At 42.4% G+C, this 9,660-nt stretch overlaps 1 protein-coding gene across 1 annotated transcript; it reads right to left on the minus strand.

The window, feature by feature from the left end:
- Window positions 1-3,266: 3,266 nt before the first annotated feature.
- On the minus strand, window positions 3,267-9,167 carry LOC135464127 (uncharacterized). Its single transcript, XM_064741619.1, has 6 exons — window positions 9,032-9,167; window positions 8,515-8,803; window positions 7,559-7,639; window positions 6,852-6,974; window positions 5,920-6,035; window positions 3,267-4,255 (listed from the first exon to the last, which is right to left on the minus strand). Exons 2-6 carry the CDS (start codon window positions 8,761-8,763, stop codon window positions 3,481-3,483), a joined length of 1,344 nt encoding a protein of 447 aa, XP_064597689.1. The 5' UTR covers window positions 8,764-8,803; window positions 9,032-9,167; the 3' UTR covers window positions 3,267-3,480.
- Between the last annotated feature and the right edge of the window lie 493 nt (window positions 9,168-9,660).

The following is a 9,660-nucleotide window of genomic DNA, read 5'->3' on the forward strand; positions in this document are numbered from 1 at the left end:
ATACTATAACTCTTGGGGAATATTTATTATATATGACTGTGATAAAGAACACCTGAATGTGATAATTATACACCTGAATGTGATAATATATACCTGAATGTGATGATATACACCTGAATGTGATAAAATACACCTAAATGTGATAATATAAGCTGAATGTGGTAATATACACGTCATTGTGATAATATACACCTGCGTGTGATAATATGCACCTGAACTGATTGTGATAATACACCCCTGAATGTGATAGTTTACACCCGAATGTGATAATATACATCTGAATGCAATATTATCCCAAACTAGAGCTTTATGATGATCTGAAAAATGTTTCCGTTGTTTTTTAGAATTAAAAATTAATCTACATTCATATAAGTCTTGTGAGAAATTGATGGACGAAATTAGATACTAGTATATTAAATTAAATGGTGAGGTATGTACAGTGTGAGTGATGATATGGTACTTATCGCTGTAAAGCCATTTCCTCCCTGCATGATGTACTGGGGTTTCATCACATCATAAACATGAAGGGTCAACCTATCAACCTTTAAACCTGTCATGGGTTTCCACCGGGCTGTGCCCGGTTTCCTCCCACCATAATGCTGGCCATCGTCGTGTAAATGAAATATTCTTGAGTACTGCGTAAAACACCAATCAAATAAATAAATAAACATGATAGCCTTTGTGTTAGTGAATAATGCTTAGTGCATACTTTAATTATTTTGGTGGTCCGGGTGTCAGTATAATGTGACTGGGGGGGGGGGGGGGATGTCATGTCTGGCGTCTTCGCCATGATACTTTAGTGGCGGCAGCACTTTGGTGGCATGGACTAACCCTACCACATGAAGACATCCTCAAAGACTGAGGGATAAATACTGGAATCTACTACTGGAAGTCTATTGTAGAGGTGATTCCTTGTATGTTCAACCGCCTTTTGTCCCAGTGGTTGTCAAGTCCACCTGTATAGGTGATTCTTTATGTGTACAACCGGCTGTTGCTCCAGTGGTTGTCAAGTCCACCTGTATAGGTGATTCTTTATGTGTACAACCGGCTGTTGCTCCAGTGGTTGTCAAATCCACCTGTATAGGTGATTCATTGTGTGTACAACTGGCTGTTGCTCCAGTGGTTGTCAAGTCCACCTGTATAGGTGATTCTTTATGTGTACAACCGGCTGTTGCTCCAGTGGTTGTCAAGTCCACCTGTATAGATGATTCTTTGTGTGTACAACCACCTTTTGTTCCAGTGGCTGTCAAGTCCACCTGTATAGGTGATTCATTGTGTGTACAACCGCCTATTGTTCCAGTGGTTGTCAAGTCCACCTGTATAGGTGATTCATTGTGTGTACAATCGCCTTTTGCTCCAGTGGTTGTCAAGTCCACCTGTATAGGTGATTCATTGTGTGTACAATCGCCTTTTGCTCCAGTGGTTGTCAAGTCCACCTGTATAGGTGATTCATTGTGTGTACAACCAACTGTTGCTCCAGTGGTTGTCAAGTCCACCTGTATAGGTGATTCATTGTGTGTGCAACCGCCTTTTGTTCCAGTGGTTGTCAAGTCCACCTGAATAGGTGATTCTTTGTGTGTACAACCGCCTGTTGTTCCAGTGGTTGTCAAGTCCACCTGTATAGGTGATTCATTGTGTGTACAACTGCCTGTTGCTCCAGTGGTTGTCAAGTCCACCTGTATAGGTGATTCTTTGTGTGTACAACCGCCTTTTGCTCCAGTGGTTTTCAAGTCCACCTGTATAGGTGATTCATTGTGTGTACAACCAACTGTTGCTCCAGTGGTTGTCAAGTCCACCTGTTTAGGTGATTCATTGTGTGTACAATCGCCTGTTGTTCCAGTGGTTGTCAAGCCCACCTGTATAGGTGATTCATTGTGTGTACAACCGCCTTATACTCCAGTGGTTTTCAAGTCCACCTGTATAGGTGATTCATTGTGTGTACAACCGGCTGTTGCTCCAGTGGTTGTCAAGCCCACCTGTATAGGTGATTCATTGTGTGTACAACCGCCTTTTATTCCAGTGGTTGTCAAGTCCACCTGAATAGGTGATTCTTTGTGTGTACAACCGCCTGTTGTTCCAGTGGCTGTTAAGTCCACCTGTATAGGTGATTCATTGTGTCTACAACCGCCTTTTGTTCCAGTGGTTGTCAAGTCCACCCGTATAGGTGATTCATTGTGTGTACAACCGCCTTTCGCTCCAGTGGTTGTCAAGTCCACCTGAATAGGTGATTCTTTGTGTGTACAACCGCCTGTTGTTCCAGTGGCTGTTAAGTCCACCTGTATAGGTGATTCATTGTGTGTACAACTGGCTGTTGCTCCAGTGGTTGTCAAGTCCACCTGTATAGGTGATTCATTGTGTGTACAACCGTCTTTTGTTCCAGTGGTTGTCAAGTCCACCTGAATAGGTGATTCTTTGTGTGTACAACCGCCTGTTGCTCCAGTGGTTGTCAAGTCCACCTGTATAGGTGATTCATTGTGTGTACAACTGCCTGTTGTTCCAGTGGTTGTCAAGTCCACCTGTATAGGTGATTCATTGTGTGTACAACCGCCTTTTGCTCCAGTGGTTGTCAAGTCCACCTGTATAGGTGATTCATTATGTGTACAACCGCCTTTTGCTCCAGTGGTTTTCAAGTCCACCTGTATAGGTGATTCATTGTGTGTACAACCAACTGTTGCTTCAGTGGTTGTTAAGTCCACCTGTGTAGGTGATTCATTGTGTGTACAACCGCCTGTTGCGCCAGTGGTTGCTCCAGTGGCTGCATGTAGGAAGGTGTATAGTTTTGGGGGGGGCATGGAACAAATCAGTCGTCCCTCTTCCTGTCCCAAAATCACCTGCGTCAGTTTTCATGTACAATGTCACACCGTGGCAACCAGCAATACAGATAACACTTCAAACTTTTTTCAAACAATTTATTGAAAAAGCCAAAAAGCTATCAATAGACACCGTATATATATATACGATCAGTAGCTATTATTCACCGGTTATATTTTGTCTCTGTTACAAGTACTGGAGTATAATATATGTAATATAAAGTCATGTTCAAGAAGACGACAATTAACAATGGCAAGAAAAGGCATCCATCTTCATTATCTCTTCCTTAGATACACACCACTCGAGTTTTGTTTTTTAAATTCCACACTTTTTGCATAAAGAATATATGATTATTTCTATATATGAGTATGATAAAACGCATAATTACATTTTAAAAATTAGTATCACAGACTTGACATGAAGATATCTGTTTACAAATCTTGGCAAATGTCCAAATGTTATAGACGCCAAATAGTTCTACTTGTCTGTGTGTGGGGGAGGGGAAAAGGGGAGGGGGATGTGCGCGTGCGTGCGTGAATGACTGTGTAAATCGTAATTATTTTCGAAAAAAGGTATCACAGAGTGTGGATATAGGCTGATAGCTGCTACTACTTAGTGATCACAAAGGCTGAAATTTTGTGGAATTCGCATGTTCTATAGCCGGCATGTTTAATAGTTGTGCTCTCTGCCATATCGTTGAACAAATGACGCCCATAATTCTTTGCTGAGTCGTTTCAGCTCCGGTGAACACTTAGAACTTTTGGTGGCCAGGAATCGGATTTTGTGATAAAGGGATTTGTGAATCTCCACACCTCTGGGATTCTTTCGGTACTTAGTTTTCAGTTCCTGTAGATCTCGCATACAAAACCTTGTAAACAGCGCCCTTAAGACATCGTTTCTTTCTTTGTCTATCTGTGTCCGCATGATGACCCGGACGTCGCTCTGGCGTATATACTCCAGTGGGGTATCGGCAGCGTACCTCTGCTTGATTTGTTCCAGTTGCACATCGCCTATCCTCGTCAACAGACGCTTGATCTTGTCGCCCAGTTCAGTCCCCTCGTACAGGTCCTCGTTGGCTTTCAGTTTACCGAAGACACCTTTGGTCACGTCGTAGGTCAGAGGATCTTCAGCAATCTTTCGCTCCGTGTCCTCCACGAATTTCTCGAAACACTTCTTCCGGAGTTTTTTGAACCCGGCTGACCATTGGATGATCTGGTCGGTCCGACACAATTCCATAGCATGAACCTCGTTCTCGTCCAGATCCTCGAGATTTCGGCATTCACCGCGCTGGCACTTTTCGGCTATCTGCTTTAGTACAGTCTCCACGGATTTTTTCAGCCGATCTGACCTTCTCTCCGTCGCGCTAGGATCCGTCTCTCTTATTATCGCCTCATCCACAGAGCTCAGCAACTTCTTGTACAAGTCGTCGCTCTCGCGCACCAGCCTTCCGAGCAAAGCAAACAAAAATAATACACATAAAACTTAACACTTATCTGTTTTGTTTTATTGTTGTATGTCATGTTTTTGAGCATGCACGTGCAAATTAAAATTAGCACATTAAATCTTAGTTAGGTATAAAATAAAATTTATTAATCTATTCATTTCCCCGAAATGGTCTGTGTGTTAATGGAAACAGTATCATGTCATTCAGAACTAAATTAATTATAGGTCTTGGCATTCTGCACGAAGTATAGGCCTTGGTATTCAGCACGAATTATAGGCCCTGGCATTCTGCACGAAGTATAGGCTTGGCATTCAGCACGAAGTATAGGCCTTGGTATTCAGCATGGAGGAGCCTCCGTGGCTCAGTTGGTTAGCGCGCTCACCAATGCAGTCGCTGTGAGTTCAAGTCCAGCTCAAGCTGGCTTCCTCTCCGGCCGTACGTGGGAAGGCTTTACAGCAACCTGCGGATGGTCGTGGGTTTCCCCCGGTCTCTGCCTGGTTTCCACCCACCATAATGTTGGGCGCCGTCGTATAAGTGAAATATTCTTGAGTACGGCGTAAAATACCAATCAAATAAATAAATAAATAATATTCAGCCCGAAGTATATGCCTTTGCATTCAGCACGAATTATAGGCTTTGGCATTCAGTCAAATTATAGGCCTTGGTATTCAGTATGAAGCATAGGCGTAGGTATTCAGCACGAATTATAGGTTTTGGCATTCAGCACGAAGTATAAGCCTTGGTATTCAACACAAATTATAGGCCTTGTCATTCTGCACGAAGTCTAGGCCTTGGTATTCAACAAAAAGTATAGGCCTAGGTATTCAGCACGAAGTATAGGCCTTGGCATTCTGCACGAAGTATAGGCTTTGTCATTCAGCACGAAGTATAGGCCTTGGCTTTGGTATTCAGCACGAAGTATAGGCCTTGGCATTCAGCACGAATTATAGGCCATGTCATTCTGCACGAAGTCTAGGCCTTGGTATTCAATACAAAGTATAGGCCTTGGCATTCAGCACGAGTTATAGGCCTTGGTATTCAGCACGAATTATAGGCCTGGGCCTTGGTATTCAGCACGAATAATGGGCCTTGGCATTCAGCACGAGTTATAGGCCTTGGTATTCAACACAAAGTATAGGCCTTGGCATTCAGCACGAAGTATAGGCCTTGGTATTCAGCCCGAAGTATGGCCTTGTCATTCAGCAGGAAGTTTAGGCCTGAGCACATGGCCTATGTCCCCAACGTTGGAAAATATGGTCGAATTTAACATGTACTAATTAACCGCTTCGGTGGCCAAACAGTCAGAAGGTCCACCTCGCAGTCGGGAGACCTGGGATCAAGCTTGTTGCTGCCTCGCTTGGCGCCCAGCACTGAGAGGCTAGAGCAAGGAAACAGGACTGGTTGGCGAAGTGTCAGTATATAACGTGACTGTGTGGAGTGTCATGTCTGGTGTCGTCGGCATGACTCTTCAGTATCCGCATCATGTATACTCCTGCCACGAGAAGACATATAGTAGGTTATACATTCACACAATCTGATGACTCCTCATCGTTATATGACCAAAAAGCTAAGTACGCCATTAGTATATATGTCCTTCGTTAGTATATATGTTGTATTACAAAAGAAATGTATACAAGGATCCCCTATGCTTAGACCTTACTGACCTGGAGAGTTTATCATAGAGAACGAAGAGAACACTGACGTCTGCGGCTGCGTACTGAATCATTTCCGGTGTCAGAGGTCGAATGGCCCAGTATGCCGCTGTCAACATCCAAGCTTTCTGCAAAGTACACAATAATTACGCTTTAATATGTCACATGTCATATATGATATGTCACACACAGGTTCATGTGAAATAGATATAGTTATAGCGCGACATGAATGAGTGATTTAATTTATTAATTTATTTGATTGGTGTTTTACACCCTACTCAAGAATATTTCACTTTTATACGACGGCAGCCAGCATTATGGTGGGAGGAAACCGAGCAGAGCCGGGGAGAAACGACACACGACCACCCGCAGGTTTCGGCAAGACCTTCCCACTCGAGTGATTTAAGGGCTTGCGTTTCAATGGGTAGAACACAAGAGGCTGCGTGCCCAAACCCAGCCATAGCCCAAGCTACATGTAGCTGGATACTACGATAATGTAGCGCCCAGAATCGGCCTTACCTATAGCTCCACGCGGACAAGTTAGGTGCTGACTGTTAGTTTTAGTGAAATTGTCCGCGTGAAGTATGCTGCGCGATGCGTTATTGTATTGTCTGGGTATCGGGGGCTAACACAGTTGTGGACATGTGATTTAAAGGTTCTCTACCCTCACTTTTGGTGGAGCCCAATCTAATTAAAATCAGACCAAACATGTAGGCCTACAACGCTGTGCTATCTGACACACTTCCTGTACCCGGCGCGTTCCGTGACCTCCGGTGAACTGAGATGACGTAAACAACCAGAAGTCAATGACGTCCGCAGCGATCAATCAACATGAAGTTAACATTATTAAAATTGTACATAACACTTCGTTTTTAAGACAGTATGTTAGCTCTAGACAATAGTTTTGTCTCAAATTTTGGGTAAAGCTCCAAATTATGCCTAACCTTGACGTCGTCCTTGGACGCTAACGCGGTGGAATCTCCGACGTAGGTCTCACAGAGGTCTGCCAACTTTAACTCGGGTGGAAAAAGTTTACCCTTTGACTCTTCTATTTCCAGGTGTGCGATCTATCAAAAGAATAAGACGAACTACAAAACATCATCATTCAGCTATTGTTGAAGTTCGTGCTTGCTTGTTGAAAGTCACATACGTCAGCCGGTCTTGTAAAAGGAAACTTTTGTGTAAAAATCTTTCTACGTAAATGGTGAAAAGAAACTCATGAAACTCTTAAAGTGCTGTACGTGACCATGAGGTCCTTTGCCAATAGCGTGAATGGAGTCGCGTGTTCGAATCCGATTCGGCTGCGGCTTTAAGTCAGAAGGTGGTTTTCTGCTCCCAAAAATCGGACCGCCTTAATATTAGTGAAAAATTCTTAAGCACTGTGATCAGCATCAACGAAAAAAATAAATAAATACATGTAAATTAAATGATTAAAATCGACAGCTCTTACTAACACTGAAGACATGATGGAAATCTACGGATCATCGACATTCATCTTAAAATGAAAATGCTTTTTCAGATCTCGAGATCACATGTCTCACTAACGTAAGTCTTACAGACCGACGCGAGATCTCGAATAGGGCCGTCGATTGGCCAGACTGTCTTTCATTTTTTGGGGAATACTCGGACGCATGCGTAACAAGGGACCTACCTGTGTGTCAAACACGTTATCGAGGGTAACTCCGAACTGGGCAGTTAGGGCAGCACTATCGCCTCTACACGAATGGAATATCTACAAAAACAAAACAACAACAACAAAAACAACAACTAGGCCTACAACAAAAAAATCAACGAAGAAAACCCCAAAAAACAAACAAAACACAAAAAACAAACAAACAAAAAAAAATGTCACGGCAACAAGAAAGAGTCTTGCCAATAAAAAATGAAGGAAATGAAACGTATTCCATATACAGACCGATTGATTGATTGATTGATTGATTGATTGATTGATTGGTGTTTAACATCATGCGTAACATCACGTATTACGGCTGTCAAGTTTATGCGTGGAGGGAACCAAAGTCCTCCCGCAGAACTCTTTAATCAGCATTCATCAATAAAATTGTTTCCGGTGTTGATTAGAATCATGTTGTGCATATTTTACACAAAGAAAATGCATACGTATGAAGTATTATTAGAAATAAAAGTCTGGACAGAATTTTTTTTTTTTAAACTGACAGAATGGTTCCATTCTTTTGTGTTTTCTGACATCACAGCCTGCCTCCTCCCCGTGACTCCAGTGACCTCGGCGTTTTCTATACAAAATTTGCTAGTGGTGGCAGTGATGTATAAAATGAACGTAGAGAGCGGTGCAGGCGTTGTAAGGAGTATGTACCAGGGAATTTCTAGCTGGATTAATACACGAAATATAACAGAGCTGACAAAATGCTGAATAGGATAATGCTGAACCAAAAAGGATGAATTCGCTCGTAAATGACTGCGAGAAAGTTGAGGTGGTCAATAAAGTGTTGACGAAAGAGCGGTTTAGCTAAAAAAAAAAAAAAAAAAAAAAAGGCTAACGAAACTCAGAAAAACTATTTCCTCGTTTAATGTCTTTTGCTCTTGACGGAATTCTAAAAATAAAACATGGATTTAGGCCTTGTAACTTACCTTAACCACGTTCTTCGTTTCTAGCAAATCTTTAAGATAGCCTGCCCCGAGGAGGGCCTTGTTGACGTGGATGTCAAACAGGTAGACATGCCCGTCCCTGGTGCCCACCTGGAGCAGTGTGAGCGGACCTGTTTTCCCCAAGTTAACGCCCTCAGCGTCCACGGCGATTGCTGACTCGTTCATCAACTTGGAAATGATCTCCGCGCACATGTCTAATCTTGTAACAACCTCTATATTATTGGCCGCCATTTTTGATTAAGTCCGGGATTTTTTTTCTGTTCCAACACGTCTGAAGTAAAACAGTTATTGATACATAAAAATTTGAAAAAGGCAACATGAGGTAAAAATTAAGTGTTATGAATTGAATTTTTCCCGGTGGAATATATATAGCTCAGCACTTCGGGCATTTGTATAGACATAGGCAATGATTTCTTGTTTTTGGTTTTCTGACGCCCTCTTCGTTACCATTTTCCTATTTGTTACCTTCCCTCTCGTATATAAGTCTGAAAAACTTTACCTTGCTGCATTCACGAAAAGAACACTTTTTCTTCGTAGCAACGGGAACGTGTCGGTAGAAACACTTTCGCACCGTTTCCTGTCCGGTAGATTTCAGACCAACCCAAAAGAGCGGCTGTCTACTGCGTGCTACTAAAAGACCTAGACTGCCACTCCACATTTCAACATAGTGTATTTACCTAGCGACTTGACCCGATCGACAGTAAATAGAGATTACACAATTTACGTTAGATAGCGAATATCTCTGTTTCTTGGTAGTAAAAACGAAAGCGAAAACTGATGATAGCGAATTTCTACGGAGCCGTATATGGGACTTTTTTTTTATGGTTTTCTTTTTTTTAACTGTGCGTTTTTTTATCTTTTACACTTTTGTTGTTGGAGTTTTTCTTTTTTCTTTAAAGCAGACGGAAAAAAAGACAAATTCCCAGAAAAAGACCTCGGGCCCCGAGATAGTCAGCAAGTCGGATAACAAGTTGGTTCGTGGTTTCGTCTAAATCGCGATGCCTGCGGCGAAATGATTTGCTGGTTATCTGGGAGCTCGAGATAACTGCCGGGTCCTTAGATAATCATCCAATGGTAGTGTCACCGCCATGACCCTATTATGTCTAGTAAAAATAAGTGACCTTACAT

The sequence above is a fragment of the Liolophura sinensis genome, chromosome 3, assembly GCF_032854445.1.
Source record: "Liolophura sinensis isolate JHLJ2023 chromosome 3, CUHK_Ljap_v2, whole genome shotgun sequence".
In the NCBI taxonomy this organism is placed as follows: Eukaryota; Metazoa; Mollusca; class Polyplacophora; order Chitonida; family Chitonidae; genus Liolophura; species Liolophura sinensis.

What these genes read in the sequence shown, in the direction of transcription:
- LOC135464127 (XM_064741619.1), bottom strand. Translation starts at nt 8,763, where the DNA reads ATGGCGGCCAATAATATAGAGGTTGTTACAAGATTAGACATGTGCGCG. An exon ending in AAACGAAGAACGTGGTTAAG is followed by an intron (nt 7,640 to 8,514) that starts GTAAGTTACAAG and finishes TTGTTTTTGTAG; the next exon opens with ATATTCCATTCGTGTAGAGG. An exon ending in CTCTATGATAAACTCTCCAG is followed by an intron (nt 4,256 to 5,919) that starts GTCAGTAAGGTC and finishes TTTGCTCGGAAG; the next exon opens with GCTGGTGCGCGAGAGCGACG.